This window comes from Scleropages formosus, chromosome 7 (assembly GCF_900964775.1).
Source record: "Scleropages formosus chromosome 7, fSclFor1.1, whole genome shotgun sequence".
Classification (NCBI taxonomy): domain Eukaryota; kingdom Metazoa; phylum Chordata; class Actinopteri; order Osteoglossiformes; family Osteoglossidae; genus Scleropages; species Scleropages formosus.
The window spans coordinates 18,006,859-18,029,440 of NC_041812.1; the positions used below are offsets into that span (position 1 = coordinate 18,006,859).

The 22,582-nt window shown below is 42.7% G+C and overlaps 1 protein-coding gene across 1 annotated transcript in view; it reads right to left on the reverse strand.

The window, feature by feature from the left end:
- Positions 1-4,553: 4,553 nt before the first annotated feature.
- Positions 4,554-22,582, reverse strand: part of LOC108918952 (DNA topoisomerase I, mitochondrial) — a 47,533-nt gene continuing 29,504 nt past the window's right edge. Inside the window, exons 11-18 of the mRNA XM_029253656.1 lie at positions 16,822-16,965; positions 16,537-16,722; positions 14,574-14,642; positions 11,101-11,215; positions 7,762-7,889; positions 7,471-7,565; positions 4,997-5,146; positions 4,554-4,679 (exon numbers count right to left, since the gene is read on the reverse strand). Of these exons, the coding sequence (XP_029109489.1) occupies positions 4,577-4,679; positions 4,997-5,146; positions 7,471-7,565; positions 7,762-7,889; positions 11,101-11,215; positions 14,574-14,642; positions 16,537-16,722; positions 16,822-16,965 (990 nt within the window). The 3' untranslated portion in view covers positions 4,554-4,576. The remainder of the gene's footprint in view (positions 4,680-4,996; positions 5,147-7,470; positions 7,566-7,761; positions 7,890-11,100; positions 11,216-14,573; positions 14,643-16,536; positions 16,723-16,821; positions 16,966-22,582) is intronic.

Here is a 22,582-nt window from a genome sequence, read left to right on the forward strand (position 1 = left end):
TCCTGTGTTGTGAAAGTGTCTGCTTTCAGTAAAGCCCATATACTCTGGATGGATTAGTTTGGTTGTAGCTGATTTAGTTCTAAGGGCAACAGTTTTACTGATCATTTTTATAACAGTTAATACTGCAGAATGCTTTGGCCAGAGATCCTTTACCATTTATCTTCTGCAATATTAAAAGAAATTAAGAACATGTTTCATGTGATGTGTTTGTATGGTTGTGCAACACAATAATTTACACATTATAAATGAAAAGTGCAGGAACCCCATAAAGATATGGAGACCGCTCATTATCTGGTGCTCATTTGCCTTTAATATTTAATCATAACTTATGTTTTTGAGTTATAAGCTTTCAGGAATAGTGCTTGTCCTTTTTCTTCTCAGAGTGCATTGAATCATGTCAGTCATGTCAGACCTGCCACTCTTATGGGTGTAGACGTACCTTTTTGAATTCATTGTGGTTTCCTGGGGGGTTAAGACTGGTGTGCAGTTTCTGTCCCACAACGTTTAAGGAAGCAGTGTCAGCTCTAACTGAACCACTTTGCAAATCTGATGTGGCATAGAATGGAGGGATCAAGAAGTACTCAGAAATGTAGTGCTGCAGTTACTGTATAAATTTAAAAGGTATAGGGTTATACACTGAAATTTATGGAAAAATAAGAGAACATTAATATGTTTGAAATAAATTTATGAAAGTATGAACACTTTAAAAAAAATCAAGAAGTACACTAAACAGTTTTTTCCCTAATTTTTTTGTCTTTCTGTGGTGCAAACACCTGTATTTCTGTATCTAGCTGGCAGTAAAACACACCCAAACAGATTAGGAATGTGGGGGACAAGATTACAGGTAGTCCCCAGGTTACAAACGTCCAGTTTATGAACAACCCATAGTTATGAGTTGTTTTATTATTACTACTGTATTGTTATATTAAATAGGGAGGCACGGTGGCGCAGCAGGTTTGGCTGGATCCGGCTCTCTGGTGGGTCTGGGGTTCAAGTCCTGCTTGGGGTGCCTTGCAATAGACTGGCGTCCCGTCCTTGCTGTGTCCCCTCCTCCTCCAGCCTTATGCCCAGCGTTGCTGGGTTAGACTCTGGCTCGCTGCGACCCTGCTTGGGACAAGCAGTTTTAGAAAGTGTGTGTGTGTGTGTGAGAGTTATATTAAAGATTTTTCAGTGTATCCAGAAGTGTTTTTTTTTCTGTTTTTTTTTTTTTTTTTTAAATGTTTTTTATGCATACAAAGGTACGCTATATACTAAGACAAACATTTAACTAACTGACGACTTACATACGAACCGTACCCAACTGTTCCAACTTAAAAACAGACTAAGGAATGGAACTTGTTTGTAATCCAGGGACTGCCTGTAGTTCGGCTGCCTTTTCCAGTATTAACAGCTTGTATTTTGTGTGCCCGAGTGTTGGTGAGCAATAACAAAATGACAAATTCTGCAAGTTTAAAGGATAAATCGAGATTAAACTGGAATTTATGGTGACAATGTAATTTTGTTTTGTCATTTTAAATTTCTTAATTTTTGATGTAGCTCAAAGTCAAGAAAAATGTTAAAACGCTTACTTTATTATAGCTAGAGACTTTACAGAACTTGCTGAGCAAATAAATCAAGGTTCATCTGTATTATTACACTTTTATCAGTTATATAGATAATAAAGCTAACTGAAAGGGGACAGATGCTGAGAATTGTTCTTTCAAGTTAATAAAATTAAAGTCCGGTGACAAACTGGCATCCCATCCATGGTGTTCCCAGCGTCCATGACAGGTACTGGAACAAAGTGATCCCGCGTGGTTGATGAAAATGGAATAAACTATTTTTATACAGCGTTCTCACAGAGTGACGAACAAGGTTGCTATGAATTATTCAAAATTATATTTATAACAGATAGTTATCATTAGAGTGAACGAGTTGGCCATGGAGGAGAGGAAAACAAAACTACAAAAAATTGAGGGGAAAAAGGCACAGGTATAGTCTATGGAAGCTACAGTTTGTTTTTCAGGCCCAGAGTTGCCGGTCCTGTCGGGCATGTTATACAATTGTCAGCTTCCAGTGGTGCAACACATGAAGCATTCTGAATCAGTGGTGGCTCCAGGGAAAGGGAATTAAGCACATAACTAACAAGCAAGAGTGCTGAATGAATAGGTTTAGAATAACTGGATTTAAAGGCTGAGACTGAAGACTTGCAATGATTTCAATTCACTTTAGCTTTATCCCATCAATAAAACAAGAGACACCTTCATTATTAGGACACCTCACTATCATAAGCTTTTATCGACCTCGATGCAATCAGTTATTTCTGAACAATTCAATTTTGAACAGACTTCCAGTTCCATTTGTATTTGTAAGTTGGGGACTGAGTGTGCAAGTTTATTAGCAAGTTAGAAAGTATAAGGTAGGGTGATTAGTCTGACATTTAAGGTAAGGAAATATATTTACATTGATTTACACATACATTTATTAAGTCGGTGATGCTTTTCTCCAAAGCGATGGACATCTCTGAAAACAATAGAAAAAGTGCATATTTTATTTATTGTTTATATGTGTTATATACCTGATATTTGCTCCATAAATACAATATTTAAATACAACATATTTAATTTTTTTGATTTGCATTAGAACTCAGTCAAATTATGGAATGTCTGGACACCATTTGTGCATGATTACACCTTTGAAATACTGTAACCCCTCATGCTTTTATATATACTGTATATATGCTGTCACACTATATATACACACACAAGGTCAAGGAGTTACAGTATTTCATATATATCTATAAACATATACAGTATAAAAGAGAGGCATTTGCAGTTTCTTGGCGTACTGTTTCTGTCTATTACCGTGACCCAGTTCTGCCCTGCTAATATCAAAAGTATGATTAAAATCTGCTATAAGACTAATGTGGTGAACATTAAACTATGTAAATGTCTGAAAGTATTACAGACCTCTCATTTCTCAAAAACAACTCCTCAGAATCTGTCCTCCCTAGAATGAGAGACCCATGCCTGCAACTTATCGGTGGTCCCCTTGGCTTTCCTCTTGGCCTGCTTCTGCTCAAACTTGGCCAGCTGCTCCTTCCTGTTGGCAATCTGCACAAGGGAGACAGAACAGTGAGCAAAGGCAGAACAGGGAGAGCGTAACGAATGGAGATAAGAACAAATAAACAGTACCGCGTCAGGCTTTGGCACAGGGAAAAGGCTTAATGTACACTGTTCCTGCCATTACATTACATTCCTTTCCACACATTCCTCTTCATTCCTTTTTTCTCTGTAATACAAATCTCTCACCTTGCTCTCTAGGTAAGTCCAGATTGCATGAAGGTCTTTGGCGCCACCAGCTGGTATCCACTCAAAACTACATTTAATGGTAATTTATTAAGGTGACTGCTTCTTGGCCAGGCTGCCTTGCATCTTGTTAAAGTGAATATTCCTCCAAAGGTAATGAAATAAACACAGAAACAAATAACTGATAGATTTTAAGGGAAATTGCTCTACTTTCACTATTGCAGTCAGAAGCACATCTCATATTTCGTGGTAGAACAAATGAGATGTCAGAAAACAAGCAGCAGCTCCTGTAGGCGATGCACACACAGTTCAGATGTGCTGATAGATGAAGTGATGGAGCAACATCATCATTGCACGCCAAGAGGAACGGCAATACTTATGTACATTTCAGGGATGGAAAAAACAACATTATTGCACACTAAAAGGGACGGAGATGAAAATCAAACACTTAGGGTAAACATTTTGGTACACCGAGATCCCAGAAGGAATCCTGTTAAGTGCATGCACACATTTACTAGCACCTATTGCAGATACATTACAGACACTGACATTTAGACTTTCCTGTTTGCTCGAACCTCATTCACAAGATAAAAAAAAAAATGCAGTTTAAAATGGTAAGATGCACATTTGCTGTGTAATCACTGGTTTAATTTGTTTTCCTCTGTTCCTAGTTTCACAGGCTTACAGGGGTGGGGGAAACAATGGTTATGTATACAGCCAAAGTGAAATATACAGACATATTGGAAGGGCATAACTCCATTAAATACTTTTTTTTTTTTTAAACCCCCCCGCCCACAAGTTTTTACCTGACAAGCTGTTACACTGCTTTTTAGTTTAAAATGGTTAAGGACTGCTAAGCATATTAAGCGATGAGATGCACATTTAAATGGATAGGAAAGAACGTTTGGGGACAAAAAAACCAAAATTACTAGTTTCATAAGAATACTGGTGATTCAACAAATTCCATTATCAGCAACAGGTATATTAAATAATTTGCAATATAATACTGTTTTCCTGAAATTTCTTGTTTTATGTCAATGCACTTTTGAACTATCTTATTTTAAGTACTCTAAGGCAACCTGTTGAGAAGGGCACTTCAAAATCAAATCAAACCGAAATTAGAAGTCTTTTTTCAATAATAAATGTTTATTAGTTCTAACAAATATTTTGATAAAATAAAACATTTATGAACAAGTATTAAAATGCCTTAAAACATAAGTGAAAAGGTTTTAGGCTGGAACGAGATTCTGTTGTTTGTATGCTGGAGGGAATATCTAAAAATTATAGCTTTAAAACTCAAAGTCTGGATTTGTCATGTGGATGGCCCATGCAAACTTGTCTCTCAGGGTTTTGTTGTATATCTTCTCCAAAGGAACATCCATGTTCTTACACCTGGGAAGAGAAAACACCACATCCATTGTGAGCACTGCTTTCAATGTGGGAGGAGCAAATAACAAAATATGCATTAGATACATCACACCAATTTTCTACACATGGGAAATGCAAACATCATCATTATTTGTACTGCACAAATTATGTCTTACAAACAGACACGCACTGTCTACATTCTTAAACAGTGAATAGGGTTAAGAACAAGTACACTGTCCCAAAATCACATATATCTGTACAGCACGGAATAGAATGACAGCATAGTCTAGTGCATGTTTGCCCCGACACCCTTGTGCATGTGCAGATACACATGCACTCACCAGGCAACACTGATGCGAGGGTCTAAGTAGTTCAGTTTGGAGGTGCCCAGGGCAATTTGCTTGTTCTCCTCCCTGTCGGTGGCCTGCACCTCCAGCCTCAGCAACTGCTCCTCACAACGTTGTACTGCCCTCTTCTTCCTCTCCAGTACCCTGAGGGAGACATGTGGACCACTTTACACACATTGCTCTTGCTCAGCTTAGGAGAATGCTGTAAAAATAGCACACAAACATCTGCAGTGACATGTACTGAAAAGCCAGTTAATAACCCTACACTGGAATACGTGTGGAACAACATTAAAACTCAAGTTCTACCAACAGGACTGTAAGATGGTCAAAGCTTTGAGCACACTTCTGTAATCTCCTTTACAAATGCATGTTTTACAGCAAACTGGAAGAAGCTTGGAGAGTTAAGGAGATGGGTTTGTAACCCCTAATTTGCCAATTCAAACCTGTCTCCATACTACTTCTGTAGTACCTTTCAGTTCTTACCCTCAACTGATCCAGTAAAGTGAACAATCACTTAAATGGCCCCCTTACTGTAAATGACTTTCACATAAAGTATCAGCACTGCAACAAAGTACTACAATAAAATTTTGAAACAATAAAACTGTACATGTATGAGCGAATGCTCATACCTCCAACAAGTCCAAACCTATAGTCTTAGAAACCTTTTCCAGATGTTTACATTTAGCTGACTCTTTTTTCCCAAACCAGCTCACAAGGTTAAGTTACTTACAACTATTTACCCACTTATAGAGCTGGGCAATCTTTACTGGTGCAGATTAAGATAAGGACCTTTTTTAAGGGTATTACAGCTGAAGGTAGGATTTGAACCTGAGACCTCTGGGTCCAAAGACAGCAGTGCTAATCATTACGCTACCAGGTGCTCCTACTGTACACTATCAAGCCATGGTCACACTAGGGTGATGAAAACAGGGCTCTTTCTCAAGCGGTACCAGCACAGTTCAACTAGACTGAGGGATCATAACGGCTTGATTATACTTAATGTTCTGTATTCAGCATTTGTAAATAAAACACTGCGGAAATCCCTCGCAGCAAAGCGTTGGTTGTAATATAAATAAGAGATATGAAGAGGTGAACTGGGCAGTGTCAGCAGTTTTGTGGACTCTAGTGGGGAAGTGAGAGCTGAGCATTTGGACAAAGGCCTTGGCTTACCACTCTCTATGCATCTCTCCTCACTAACAGCCATAAGCTTTGGGCAATGTCCAAAAGAAAGAGATTGTGGATACAAGATGCTGAAATTAGGTCTCTCCACAGGGTCACTAAGCTCACTCTGTGTGACAGGGTGAGGAGTTCAGCTATCTGGGAGAGTCTCAAAATGAGTTTCTGCTCCTTGGGATTGAGTGGAGGTAGTTCACGTGGTTCGGGCACACTGTAACAATGCCCCCTGGTTGGTTTCTGCTGGAGTTAAACCAGGCACATCTCACTAGGAGGAGACCCTGAGGTAGACCCAGGGTATGCTGGAGAGACTATATTTTTCAGCTGGTCTGGGAACACCTGGGGAATGTTCAGCAGATTGAGAAAGGTTCTGAGAAAAGGAAGGTTTGGGGCTTCCTGTTCAACCTGCTACCATCATGACCCACACCAGGACAAGTAAGAGGAGACTGACTGACCAACTGAAAACAAGAGCCTGACAGGTTTTTTAAGTGTGCAGTACAGGAAACAAAGGAACAATATTTGCACAACCATATGGGACTTGGGTAAAACCTGATATTTTAGGACACAAACAGAGCCTATAAAGCACACAGAAGTTGATAACTAGTTAGTGGAGTGATAACAAGAGGAGGAAACGGAACTAATGTGTTTTACCTCTTCCGAACTCACTGCTCCCATGATCTCTTAAGTAAATGTTAATATGTAAATGTTCACGCTCCATAACTCTGAGATCATAAACTTTCATGCAGCTAATCATGTGATGTAAATGTTTGTTTTTAAAAAAATGTGATTTTGAATTGCTGATTTGGATAAACCTTTATCCAGCAACTTGTGTGATGTACATTAGGTCATATGCTGGAAAGTAACAAATTAACTGTGCTTTAGAATCACATGTTTGCATCTCTCTTTCTGCTGATGTAATACACTCATTTTTCTGTGAGATGTGTGTCACTTTGCAGAAAAGCATCTACTAAATGAATTTATGCAAATGTAATGTTTTACAGTTCTAAGAGCATTTTTTGCACAGGTACTTTGTCTGGAGTATTGTTTTTGACCACTACTCACCTCAATGTAATAACTTACTACCGAACTGAATAAAACATTTCAAATCCTCTTACACCGCAATTTGGGTTGTTTCTGCCAGTGGAACAGCCAACTGAGCCACATTGCTGAGCAAGAGTGACACTAGCCAGGTATGATGCAGTCCAAAGACAAGAGAAATGATACACAGGCATCATAGAGCTCATTACTCAAAGTGAACTCCCCAGCATCTGTCCTCCACAGAATGGGACACCCACGCCTGCAACTTGTCATCGGTGGTCCCCTTGGCTTCCTTCTTGGCCTGCTTCAGCTCAGACCTGGCCAGTGCCAGCTGCTCCTTCCTGTGGTCAATCTGCATAAGGAAGACAGAACAGTGAAGAAAGGCAGAAGAGAAAAAGCGTAGTGAATGGACAGAAGAACAGCCAAAACACTGCTGCATCAGGCTTTGACACAGCAACAATTAGTCCCCCGCTTGCCTCTCTCTGTGTCCATTTTATCATGTGCCTTCCTCTGCCTCCTCCTTTACTGTGTGCCTGCGAGTCTCTCACCTTGGCGTGCAGGTTGGCCATGGACTGCTCAAAGGTCTTCGGTGGTGCCCGCTGATGGTTGCACAGAATTGCAACCGCTCGATTGGCCCTGTTGTAAGCAAGCAGCTTCTCGGCCAGACTGTCTGACTCTGTGGGTTGGGGACAGAGTAAGTTGGACAATTACCGGCTGCAGTGAGACACAGAGAGCACTCGAACTATTGCAGCTGCAGCAGTTAAAGCTATCAGGAGTCAGTGTGGGGTGAAGACCGGAATATAAGGCAGCATAGAGAAATAAACAGAAAAAAAAGTGACTGACAGATTTCGAGGGTAGCTTCTCTACTTTCACTATCACAGTCAGAAGCACTTCCTTTCTGTACTCGTATTTCACGGTGGTACAGATGAGACAACATGGAAAAAACAAGCTGCGGTTCCTACAGGCGATGCACATGTGGCTCAGATGTGCTGACAGAGACGAAGAGATGGAGCAACATGACTGCACACTGATATGGACAAATGTTGAAATGAGGTTCCTGATACAGACACTGGCATATACCCCCACACGCAAAAGAAAGAAAAGAAAAAAAAAAAAAATTACTGACCACAGATCCGAACTGGAAAATATTAACAGCACTCTGTGGCATTTACAGCCATACCTGAATATCCATTTGATTCAATTTATTTTTATAAAGTGCTCTTCTCAGTGTGCTGAACAAGGTTAATGAAAATTTACAGTTATAACATATAAATAACTGTACAGTAAGCCAGTTGGCAACAGTGGAGAGGAAAATAAGTGAATAAACCTAAATGTGCACATACCGTTGGCTACCTTTCTCTCCTGGGAATTCTACTGTATTCTACCACAAAGCACCAAATATACTGTCAAACCCTCCTGCCATGAATCATTATTTTAAAGCATAATAATATTGTACCTAGAGATATTCACCAAACATTTTATCACAACTTCAGATCAGGGTTTTGTGTCCTGTGCTCAAGGGCTCACTGTGTACACTACCTTTTGTTCCAGCCAAAATGTTAGACTTGGAGCGCTACAAAACACACTTCACATCGACAAAAAACTACCGGTAGACCAAAAAAAAAAGAAAAATTTTTTGAAGTGTTTGAGGTGTACTAATGCGGGAAATAAAGTGTCCACTTCTTATTATCTTAAGAAAAAAGTAGGATGGGAAATAAACAATGTTTATATCATTAAGTGTTTTAATGGCTACTGAAAATAAAATTAATATAAAACAATATTTAACAAACTGCCTCAATTTCCAGGGCAGATAATCACAAAATAAAGACCTTCACTTTTGACATGTAATAGCTTCCAACATTTCTCAGTCAAAATCATTGGCAGATAATTTAGTGCTGTCAAGAAGTGACATGTGACATTCTGGGCCACCAGGACCTGGAGAGAAGTAGCATTCAGAGGGGCTCACTGGTCTCCACATTAGAAATGCAAACTTGCTGTTTGCACTGGTTAGTCATGACTCTCAGTGAGCTGAGCAATGCAGTATATAAACAGTAGAGCCTCGTGTAGCTCTCAGCCTTTGTGACTGATCACACATGGGAGAGGAAACACAAACACAGCTGCAGTTTCCTCTTACAGTGTGTGACTGCACAGTGAGGTATGTAATAACATGTGCTTCCTTTGGACATCTTATTAAAAATGTCAGCAGTCTAATACATATATTATCAAGTCATCAAGAGATGTAAAATGCTGAACTGGATTACTAGTAACAGCTCACTGCAACCTTTACCATCTCTGGTGAACTGTATGTTTGTCAGAAAAATCACTGCACAGTCTTTCTGGTGAGATGACTCATACTTAAACACAACATATTTATCCCCATTCAAAAACCAGGGGAAAAAAAATCCCACCATTAGCCTAAAACACCTGAAGTTTTGCATTTTAATGTCAGTGTTTCCATATCTGGTTGATTTGCAGATGACAAACATCTCCGTTATTCAAGAAAAAGTGGCTCCACTCTACAATGAGCAGAGCTACCTCTGGTTTTAGAAACTGCTGATTGGTCACATGGCTTCTTGACTGCCAACACTCATAGCCAACATGTTAGAACTGTTCGGACAAGGGTGTCTCCAGCATGGAAGAAGGTCTTCACCTACGTGCAGGCTGTAAATGGCACATTCCTGGCTCAGTCTGTTAATAAAGTCATTAATTTTTCACACTATGTGCTGTTCCATGCCTCTTTATAAAAGTTGAGTAGGAAAGACACGTTTAACTTACTGAAGAATGTAAAACTTCTTTATAGCTGTGATGCCTCCACTGCTGCATGCAATAATTTTTAATTAGATTTCGGCAGATGTAAAATGGTTTGAATGCTGTAACACTGGCATACTGACATGATCACTGCAATTATATGAACCCCAAAAAAAATAAACAGACTGACTCCTTTCAGAAGCTCTCACACACTCACTCACCCACACAGGGGCAGTAGGTGGTGTAGTGATTAGAGCTGTCAGCTATCAAGCCTCAGGTTTGAATCCCACCTCCTGCTGTAGTAACCTTGAGCAAAGTACATATCCTGAAATGCTCCGGTAATAATTACCCAGTTATATACTAAAAATGGATTAATCATCAAGTGCTTTATTAACCTAAATTCTAAGGTGCTTTAGAGAAAAGGTTCAGTTAAATAAAAAAAAAAAAAAATTAAGAAAACGTATGCCCACCGCTTCACCAGGCGTGCGCACACAAACACACACACACACACACACACACACACACACACACACACACACACAGAGGCTGAAGCTGATTTTTCTGAGCAGGGTCGCGGTGAACTGGAGCCTGAAGAAGATAAGTGATACCAAGTAAAACATACGGACATCATTTATATCACCAAGCTACATGTCAATAGAATAATGAATGAATGATGAAAGGTGGGTCTGAGAAGGGTGCTGTGCCTATCATTTTCTCAGGGTTCACACTTCACTCGATTGCACCAAAGATTTTCTGGATGCAGAAACTGTGCTTGCTTCCGAGAGCCAGAAGAAAGCAGGCCTGAGGTGGTACTGGAGCAGTAAGGTTTACTTAAGAGGTATATAAATATGTCCCTGGTGGATAGTGGTTCCAGAACAAATGATACTTCTGCTGCAGTGTGACAAGTCTGAGAGTTGACAAGGCTGGTATTGAGACCGTGCCAGGTGGCGTGTGAAATGCACCAATCAGAACAACCACACCCCTGATAATATCAAATGCAGACCGTGTTGTTACATACACACAACCTTCAACACAGGGCATGCTGGGAAATGCAGAGCGCATTCTGGGCCATGGGTTCTGCGCAGAGTGCAGTAATGAACTGCAGTGTGAGTGGGGCAGAGGGATGTGGTTACACTCACTGATTGAGAGCTCTCTCAGCTGCTGTTGCAAGGTGATGGAGGCATTGTAAGTTCGAAACACCTTGGCAGTGAGGCCTGGCATCAGGGAGCTCAGGTACTTGTTAAGCAAAGTTGTCTGCAAGGACAAGAGAGACACACCACAGAACAACACAGAGAGAAGGCAGTGTTACTGCTCACAAAGCTCATTCACTAGTGGCTTCACCACCAGGTTTGGGATTATTCAGTTTCACCTAAATGCATCACCATGTTGCAGGAATGAATTCTTGGACATCAGTAGCACTTTTCTTATGTGCACAGCTGAAAACACACTGACAGCTTTTAAACCACACACTGCTTATGTCTTCAGTAAAATATGGAGACATGTCACACTTGCCTGCTATCATTTCACTTTAAACTGATTTTTAGCAATTCCATTTGAGATATTTCCTTGAAAGATGTTATGTCTTGGACCGTGTTTTTCTTTCGTGTACAAAACTATGACCACTAGATGGTAGTGTGGTACTAACACAAATGTCATCTCTCTTTTAATCACACCACAGGGAGGAAAAACGACAAACAAAAACCCCTTTCCGTATTTATTATTATTATCATTATTTAGAATGGGGAGTGGATTAAAAAGCTTATTACACTTTTTTCCAATTCCCTTTCTTTTGGATTTTAATGAACATCTCAAAGCAGCAGCTCTGGCACAGCGGCCTGAGGATTGGCCCGGCTCCGCGGATTTGCATGTATCAACAGTCCTTTGGAACAGCCAGGCCTTTAATTACCAGAGGCGCTCACTGGGAAGGAGAAAAAGAAATACTGACAGAAATAAATAAAACAAACACTGGGACAAAGAGGCACGCTTCTTGCTGTGAAACACGATTCCTGTACGGCAGTCCTTTAAAATATACGGGCTCTGTATAAACAGGGACGGCCAAACGTCTCTCTTAAAGCACGTGCACTTTTTTCCCCTCCTTCTCAATACTGCTTCTGGCAAAAGCATTTGACCTTCCCTGAACCACTTGAGTGAGTTCTGGAATCCTATTAGAAGCAAAATGCCATCACGTACTTTTAATTTCTACATAGCTTCTGTGGCGCTTGCAGAAGGCAGAAAGTTAACAGCACCGCAGGCGCTCTCCAGTGTTTTCTGTTGCTCGTCGGCACGCTTTCCCGCCCACCACCATCTCGACTGCAACAAACAACCAGCATGGCTTTTCAGTACCACTCAGTCCTCTGCCCCTATCTCCTCCTTGCGTTCTCTCTGCCTCACCAGAGTGAATCTGTAGCTCTTGTGTTGTTCTGCTTCCCAGTAATGAGAACAATGCAGCACAAGCACAAAATAGAATGCGTGCACACACATACGCACCAATAAAAAAAAGGACACCTCTGTAGCTGTGTCCCTTCCACAAAGACACATGGACTTAGGCCAAAGTGCTGTATTGAGGACATTACTAAGAGTGGAGATAATTTCCAAGAGCACTGAAAGAAGCCAAGGTGACCACAGGCACTTGCACAAGCTGCACTCACTTTGGCACGAGCAGCTGGGTTGAGTCTTATCAGTGAGGGCCCAGTTCCATTATGGTGCTGACCCCTGCCTAAGGTCTGGAGGAAAACATGGGATGTTGCCTGCACTGGGTAGATGCCACCTTGGCAGAGACATGCCGCAGACCTGTGCTGCCCCACTCGTCCCTGCTCTGGGCCACTGAGATACCACAGTATCGAGCTAGAGAGGTAGCAGCCCTGTGGCCCAAAGCAATCGGAGATATTGTCTGGGATAATTTAGAGAGAGAGAAAAAAAAAAATCGTAGGTTTACACACCAACACTATGAACACGGCACTCTCGTGTAGGAGAAACTGACTGCGGCTGAGAGAAGCCAACAACGTGGGCTGGTGGCTCCATAAACAAAATGGCATCCTGCAAATCCCACTGTGACATTTACTTCCATAAATGCCTCCGAGAGCCTCGGAGCGGAGGCCGGGGCGGGGGTGGTGAGAGATCGTCTAGCTCCTGGGGAGGTCCTTGGTGAAAGAGCACCGAAAGGCAGTGAGTCTCCCCTCCTGCTGCGGAGAGGCATCAAGCCAGGCTTTGTCACGATGGAGAGCCTCACCATTAGCCGTGGCTGAAGGAGCACAGTAGTGGAGACACTGCACCCCAGCAACCTGGGGCACTGAGTGGAGGGAGTCGTGAATAACTCGCACCACAGCCAGGACCTCCAGCTGAAGGAGAAAAAACCTCTGCTGTGTGCCAGAAGCTTTCCCTGAAAGACTCTTCACTTAGAAACAGGACGAGGAGCTGGGACCGTAATGAAGAGCTGTGCATTCACATCAACTGTTCAGACAAACACAAGTGCTTGAATCAACTAGCAAGTGGGTTTCTGAGGTCTTGGGGAAATCAAAACATTTCCAAATCTGAGTATTCCAAAAGTATAAATTCAGAAGAACAAAAACTCTGGCAATGAAATGCAAACACAGATATTCAGCACAGTGTTCTGGGAAAATACTGCTGACAATAACATCTGAAATGTATTATGCCTTTACCTGTGACAGATACTTTAAGAATCCAGATTTTTTTTTTTTTTTTTTAAAAAGTATTTTCAGTGTCCGAAGTGTCAAGGAACACTGCCCCCTAAAGGCCAGTTGGAGTTGAAGGATAGGGCAATAAAGGAAGTACACCATAGATCAGCTCAAACAAACAGCAAAGAATGACCTGTTTCCTTGCAAACATGTAGCCCCAACCTATAACACCAAAATATATGAGCTATGAGAGCTATAAGTGGGATCAGAAGATTTCATTAACTGAAAGTCATTAAATTCACACCTGACTGCACAATAAATTCCTCAATAGCATTTTAATGCCTCCCTTAAAACAAAACAATATAGAACATTTTTGATAGTAAATTCAAGTCAGTTATTTAAGGATGTGTCATTGTGATGTCATTTATTTGTACGAGATTTTTATCTGCACGCCATGTTAGAAACGTTGCTAGGCTCGCACAATAACAGCTTTGTGAGTCTCAACAATGTGCTGTTCTGCTGCTTGCCCTTCAACTTCATACTGCACTCAAAAATGAATCTGCAACAATCATAAACCCCTCTTACCTGTAAATAACAAAATAACTGCACAGAAACTGATTCAGTCAAACATGGAGAGATGTGTTATATTTTTCAGTGTTAAATGAAATTGCTCATGATCAGTGTTCAACCAATCACAGTTAAGCATAGGGCAGCATATGCAGGTATAAGCCTAGTTAGCAAAAATATCTATGGAAACTACTTTAGTAGAATTTTTCTAAAATTGTGTCATAAACAATCATTTTCACAGGTTTGTAAAGCAAAAACCTATGGATTTCATTCAGGAATGCTCATTCTTTCTGACCCACCTATAATAGTTGCACTTCCTGCAGTACAGCAGGAAGGGACCGATTCCCCCCAGGGACAGGTACTCCTCACCTAGACCTAATGATGAAAAAATGGCCAGGTGTGATGCTCACATTTAGACGGTCAAATAGATCTTCTCCTCCTTGCTTGTTCTCCATGAAAAGCTTCAGATTTTTGAAGACCTGGGGGAGGGGGTTGTATTTTCATTAATAAAAAGGATCATTTCACTCCAGGGATGTGACAAGCTGGTCATGGAGATGCCTTGCTGTGGGACTCACAGCTATCGACCCCTCTCTACTTCAAGTCATAAGAGATTAAGAAACAAAAAAAAACCCTTCCCTCAATTATTTCCTCAATTATATACGACATTTCAAAGGCATCCTGTTTCCTTCCTCCCTAAGTAAACCAGACAAAACATTTCAGGAAACTAATTAATCTTACCTGATGTGTTGCTTTTAAATGGTCTAATTTGAATAACAATTAGGACTGTGAGTAAAAAAAAAAAAAAAAATGAAAAAATGCAGTTAGAAGAAATGTCTCGAGGATGACCAACAGCAGCTGAACAGAATATACATAAATTTCCATTTTTGGGGATCTCATACACGGAGTACAAATAATCTGATGCTAAACTGACAGTATGCTTTCCCAAATATTCAGTAGAGTATAACAAATACCCCTGGTGTCTTGTTTACAAATATTAACAATTTATGAATGAATGTCAAGATAACATTTGAAATTCAGTACAGCGCTGTGATAAACCTGCGATTGTGGTCCCAAACGATACACATACCTGTACTCAGACATCCAAAACTTGGACATGCTTTTAGTCTGACAGGAGCCAGTGCCAGAACATTCCCACTTAAGTGGATATGGATTTATAAGGACCAAATAAATACATAACCAATATAAAGCAGGTAGCATAGTGGTAAGAGCTGTCACCTTACAGTGTACAGTGGTTCCCATTTCAAATCCCTAGTCCTTAATCAAGGCAATCATTCTAAACTGATACCAGTAAAATACTCTGCTGTATTAATGTGTAAAGCATTGTGAATCAAAAGACAAATCATGAAAAGACTTTACATAAAGGTCTCAGACAGAGAAATAGCCTTTGCCAAATAAACAAGGGTGTTAAAAAGACTAACTCTATAAAAAGAATCATCCCTATATATTTAGCAAAAGATGGCTTATAACTAACATATGTAGCATAAAAAAAAAAAAAAAAATGTCAGTGACTGCTTATGCACCTGATTTGTTTGCAGATAAAATAGATCTCATTTTCAATTCATTCATCAAGATTGGAATTAAGACGCTCTCAATTATATTTGACATTTCCAGGCAGCCATGTTTCCTTTCTCTAAATAAACCAGATAAAATATCCAGGGAACTAATTAATTTTGCTCATTGTGAGGCTTTTAAATAGTCTAATTTGAATAACAATAAAACCTTGCGCCAAGACGACTATATGGCGCAGGAAACAGGATCTGTCAAATATAAGCAAGTGGAGGTACATTTTCAAAGATCTTCAAGTCAAACTTCTCATACTGCTCAGAGATGGTGTGCGCATGTGAGAAGGGGGATGTGTCTGAAGCTCATCTGTCACCTCACAACACAGCGTAAAAGCTACAGAAACATTTCCGCCACATAACACCGAGTCCCAGCAGAGCGTTGATTAGTTCTGTCTAGCTCCATGGGGGAGGGGGTGCATCTCTGTGTTTGCCATTCCCTCTCAGCACGCAGTGACACGGCTTTACGCTATTTACATCCCGATGGAGTTAGAGTGTTAACGCAATGAAAGAATAAAGTTTGAACAAATCCTGCTAATATAAGGAGCTTACTTTGAAATATTGATTGTATACCTCTTTTCCCAACAGGAATGAGAGAACGTAGCCATGTCTCCATAACACTGCTATACCTGCATGGTTTTTGGAAAAGTCTGTTATTCTTGAATTATAAGGTCTCCTGCAGGATGTTCTGCATGAGATGCAATTACTCCTTTTTCCTGTAATGTACATTAGATTGCAGTGATGTATAAACAAGGCTCCAACGATGTTTGCAGCAGTGCTACAGCAGACTCACCCTCTTGGTGACAGGGACCTTGTTGTAGTAGCGGATGCAATCTTTTCCCAGGAAATCAAACTCCACGACACACTTGTCTCCATTCAGCTGCTCGTGAAGTGTGATGTGTTCCACCCTGAGGGAGCAGCAGCCCACGGTGTCAGCAGTCTCGCCCTCCTCCTTCTCGTTGCCAGCCCTGAGGGCCAGCTGGTTACCAGGAAGAGGACACAGGGGGAGTCAGCAAGACAGGCTGTCACACATCATGTGCAATCCACAGAAAGCACCACCTCAGCAGAGCTCCTTCACCTTGTCAATAAAGTACAAGGCCACAGCTCTCTGGCATGTCTCCATTTTTTTGGACTTCAGGTCCACCTGGTACTCAGACCGAATCCTGTCCACGCAGGTCTTCAGCCCCCGGGCCACCTCGTACTTTTCCCAGTCTTTTTCACCCTGAGCCAATAGATGTGGGAGAGAAACCATGAGAAATAAACTATATTACTTTCAATTTACAAACATTAAACCCTCTAAATCACTTTTGTAAATAAGCAATTCATCAGCGCCATCCCCATGCATCACACACCTTACATTTACATTTATTCATTTAGCTGTTGCTTTTCTGGAGGAGAGATTCAGACCTAAAGCCTTTGGGTCCAAAGGCAGCAGTTTTAACCCCTATGCTACCAGGTACCCAAACCTTAACCTTACATTTCACAAAGACAAATGAGCCCAACCATATTTTGGTATGTAACTTGTTCATTTACACGTATTCATTTAGCAGACGCATTTATGCAAAATGACGTACATCTCACAGAAAATACAACTTGTGCATTACATTAGCAGAAAGAGAGATAGTTGCAGATATGCAATTAAGTACATTTAGTTTTTTTCCACTAAAATGTTCATCACACAAGTAGCTGCATAAAACTCAGAATATTGACAATTAAAACTGAAAATGTAGTAACACTTTGGGTTTAATTTTTTGTTTTTACCCTCTTAACCATGGCACCAAAGCATGAATGTGATGCAAGTAATGGTGAAGCAAAGGAAAGGAAAATTATCACTATTGAAACAAAAGTTGAAATAGTAAAGCAATCGGAAAAAGTTGAAACACCAAGGAACACTGGAAAAGCGAAAATGAAAGTTTCGTTAATGTTTTTTATACTTACACACAAACTCTTCTTCCTCCTCCTTTCTATTATAAATACTATAGTAGCTTTTATTAGATTTTTTTAATGTATCTGGAAGTGTTTCTTTAATGCTTTTTATGCATAGAAAGGTACACGATATACTATATACTAAGACAAACATTTGACAAACTGACCTTAGATACCAACCGTACCCAACTGTTCTGACTTCCGTACAAATCCGACTTAAAGACAGATTTAGGAACTCGTTCGTAATCCAGGAACTGCCTGTACACAAAAAGTAGCACTGACAGCTCAACCGGACCAGACCAGCACTGATTGATCTTTCATCATTACAGAGTCTGACATTTAAAATTCAGTGAAAAATGACAATCTTTTTTAAAGAAGAAAAAACAAGGGAAGACATTTCTGTGTAACTTTTTAATTATCTTTTGCGTCGCTAAGGGAAAAGTAAAACTACAGCAAGTGGCAAAGCACTTAACCAGCGGTGAAACACCTTATTTCTGTAAAGAAACATCCTTTAACCCAATTCCTGGTTACTTATTCCCACATTTTATCAAGAGAGATGGCTGTGTCGCAAAGCCTAGTGGGCTACAATGTGATAACACTTCTGCTGTTTGCCAGAGCGGGCTAATAGTTAAACTGCAATTGTTCTTTATTTTATCATGACAGTTCTTTAAAAGCCTTCTGCACAGAAGGATCATCTGTTAAAATGCAGTTTTTTTTTTTTTTTTTAAGTACCAAACTTAGCCTTTCCATTGTGAAACTAACAGTGACAGAAATGAGGTCTTCTCATCTTTTCCTGTGGGCTAACCTTTTTTGCAATAGATCACAAAGAGGTGCTAATACCTCAATTGATGGCCATTCCAGTTTTTAGGTTATTCGTTCTTAGGTTTCGGAGTGCTTGACCTGCCCCGACATAAATGCTGCGTGATGGGCACGTCCCAGCTTGGTAGAGCTCTGTGTACAGCGGGCTGTACCTCCATGCTTCTTTCCTCGGTATTCTGGTTCTCCCAAGAAAGCAACTCTCTGACCCACCAATTCAGTTGTAGACAATTGGAAGCACAAGAAACAGCAAAAAGCCATTTTTAATGCTCTATCTGAATAACAGCATGAAAAACAACTGTTAACAATTCCCTGTGTGACATATTACAATTTACACAGTTGGAAATTTATAATAAAAAACAGCTGGTATACCTTCTGAGTTCAGTTCTGTGAGGATGCTTTACTAGCTTCTCAAATTTAAGATAAACGTTTCAGATTTAAAAAGGTCACGTATATCATTGTGCATTTGTTCTTTTGAAAGTACATGTAATGTCTTCAATGTTTAAAAGTTGCTTTTGAAAATGAGCTTAATAAAAGGAGTGAAACTCCAATTATTCTAATATAAAAGACAGCTCAAGTGAAAAACTTCAATGTTGTTACTTCCTTTGTAGAAATTTTTAATGTTTCCCCCCTGTTGTAGGCATTCAGTTCATTTTGATCCTGCCACAATCAAGTCATTACCAGAAATCTTTGTTTTTCTTCATTAATTTGGCTATCTTAAATACTAATTTCTTCATTTTAAATATTTGTCCATCCACTGTTCATATTAAAAAAGTAAACCAAAGGTGTCTTTCCCAGCTCACCTTGGCAAAAGTGATGCATATTTCCATATGTTGCCATCGTATTCACAAAATATGAAAAAAGGATGCAGTGCAACCTTAGTTGGAACCCAGATTCTACAGCCACAAGAACTAATGGTTAGAAAACCTCAGACTGCCAGATAATGGCAAGAGGAACCAAAATCAAAAGGACCATGCCAAGCCACACATTCATATTCATCAAGGGAATTTCATGAAAAATTTTAATTAAAACTATAATTCTGCTAGTTCTCTCTCTACTGAGGTGGCTGTTGAAAAATGCAATAAGGCAATATCAGGTAAACACCTCCTCAGGCTGTTTAATTATCTTGTTAACTTCTGTTGCCACAGTAACGTTATGGATATAAACCACGGAATAACTTAACCTTCAAAAAGAAAGAGAGGAGAATGAATTGGGAGGGGGAGTAAAGAAAGAGAGGTAAGATAAGGAAGAAAGGGGGAGCAGATAAGCACGGACAGAAATGGAAGGAGGAGCCATGGGGAGAGGTGGTGTCAATTCTGGGAAAGACCTGAGTGATGCGTTCGCTCCATTCCACTGCAATACGGACGGATGCATAACTACGTATGGCAAACTACACATTCAGAGCATGAGATGGAAAAAAAAAAAAAGCCATGGCCCAAGCCACAGCCTTAACGCGATCTCGAGCCTTCACCCTAGCTCACACCTTAATTATAGGTGCTGCACAAACCACAGCACCAGCACCACAAAAAGCTGAGGGTTGGGCTAACTCAAGCCCTTACCCTAGCTCGAACCCTAACCCTAGCTCCAGCCTAAACCCTACCTAAAGCCCAAACCCTAGCTCGCAGCTGAATGCTAGCTGCTGCGCAAACCACAGCGCCGACCACACTAAAAGCTGAAACCCTTAGCCATGCTCCAGCACTTTCCCTAGCTCGAACCCTAACCCTAGCTCCAGCCTTAACCCTATCTCCAGCCATAGCCCAAGCTCCAGCCTTAACCCTACCTAAAGCCCAAACCCTAGCTCGCAGCTGAACGCTAGCTGCTGCGCAAACCACAGCGCCGACCACACTAAAAGCTGAAACCCTTAGCCATGCTCGAGCACTTTCCCTAGCTCGAACCCTAACCCTAGCTCCAGCCTTAACCCTATCTACAGCCAAAGTCCAAGCCCCAGCCTTAACCGTACCTTCAGCCCAAACCCTAGCTCCCAGCTGAACTCTGGCTGCTGCGAATGCCACAGCGCCGGCCCCGCAAAAAGCCGAAACCCTCAGCCAGGCTCCAGCCCTTACCATTCTCTAACCCTAACCCTTGCTCCAGCCAAAACCCTACCGCCAGCCATAGGCCAGGCTCCGGCCCCGACCCTATCTCCAGCCCTAAACCCTAGCTCCCAGCTGAACTCTGGCTGCTGTGCAAGCCACAGCGCTGGCCCAGCAAACAGCCGAAACCCTTAGCCGGGCTCCAGCACTTACCATTCTCTAACCCTAAGCCTAGCTCCAGCCTTAATCCGACCTCCAGCCCTAACCCTAGCTCCCAGCTGAACTCTGACTGCTGCTGCGCAAGCCACAGCGCCGGCTCCGCAAAAAGTCGAAACCCTTAGCCGGGCTCCAGCACTTACCATTCTATAACCCTAACCCTAGCTCCAGCCTTAATCCGACCTCCAGCCCTAACCCTAGCTCCCAGCTGAACTCTGGCTGCTGCGCAAGCCACAGCGCCGGCCCCGCAAAAAGCTGAAACCCTTAGCCGGGCTCCAGCACATGCCCTAGCCCGAACCCTAACCCTAGCTCCGGCCAAAACCCCTACCTCCAGCCATAGGCCAGGCTCCGGCCCCGACCCTATCTCCAGCCCTAACCCTAGCTCCCAGCTGAACTCTGGCTGCTGTGCAAGCCACAGCGCCGGCCCCGCAAAAAGCTGAAACCCTTCGCCGGGCTCCAGCACATGCCCTAGCCCGAACCCTAACCCTAGCTCCGGCCAAAACCCTACCTCAAGATATAGGCCAGGCTCCGGCCCCGACCCTATCACCAGCCCTAACCCTTGCTCCCAGCTGAACTCTGGCTGCTGTGCAAGCCACAGCGCCGGCCCCGCAAAAAGCTGAAACCCTTCGCCGGGCTCCAGCACTTGCCCTAGCCCGAACCCTAACCCTAGCTCCGGCCAAAACCCCACCTCCAGCCATAGGCCAGGCTCCGGCCCCGACCCTATCTCCAGCCCTAACCCTAGCTCCCAGCTGAACTCTGGCTGCTGTGCAAGCCACAGCGCCGGCCCCGCAAAAAGCTGAAACCCTTAGCCGGGCTCCAGCACTTGCCCTAGCCCGAACCCTAACCCTAGCTCCGGCCAAAACCCTCCCTCAAGATATAGGCCAGGCTCCGGCCCCGACCCTATCTCCAGCCCTAACCCTAGCTCCCAGCTGAACTCTGGCTGCTGCGCAAGCCACAGCGCCGGCCCCGCAAAAAGCTGAAACCCTTAGCCGGGCTCCAGCACATGCCCTAGCCCGAACCCTAACCCTAGCTCCGGCCAAAACCCCACCTCCAGCCATAGGCCAGGCTCCGGCCCCGACCCTATCTCCAGCCCTAACCCGAGCTCCCAGCTGAACTCTGGCTGCTGCGCAAGCCACAGCGCCGGCCCCGCAAAAAGCTGAAACCCTTAGCCGGGCTCCAGCACATGCCCTAGCCGAACCCTAACCCTAGCTCCGGCCAAAACCCAAACTCCAGCCATAGGCCAGGCTCCGGCCCCGACCCTTTCTCCAGCCCTCACCCTAGCTCCCAGCTGAACTCTGGCTGCTGTGCAAGCCACAGCGCCAGCCCCGCAAAAAGCTGAAACCCTTAGCCAGGCTCCAGCACTTGCCCTAGCCCAAACCCTAACCCTAGCTCCGGCCAAAACCCCACCTCCAGCCATAGGCCAGGCTCCGGCCCCGACCCTATCTCCAGCCCTAACCCTAGCTCCCAGCTGAACTCTGGCTGCTGCGCAAGCCACAGCGCCGGCCCCGCAAAAAGCTGAAACCCTTAGCCGGGCTCCAGCACATGCCCTAGCCCGAACCCTAACCCTCGCTCTGGCCAAAACCCTCCCTCCAGCCATAGGCCAGGCTCCGGCCCCGACCCTATCTCCAGCCCTAACCCTAGCTCCCAGCTGAACTCTGGCTGCTGTGCAAGCCACAGCGCCGGCCCCGCAAAAAGCTGAAACCCTTAGACGGGCTCCAGCACATGCCCTAGCCCGAACCCTAACCCTAGCTCCGGCCAAAACCCTACCTCCAGCCATAGGCCAGGCTCCGGCCCCGACCCTATCTCCAGCCCTAACCCGAGCTCCCAGCTGAACTCTGGCTGCTGCGCAAG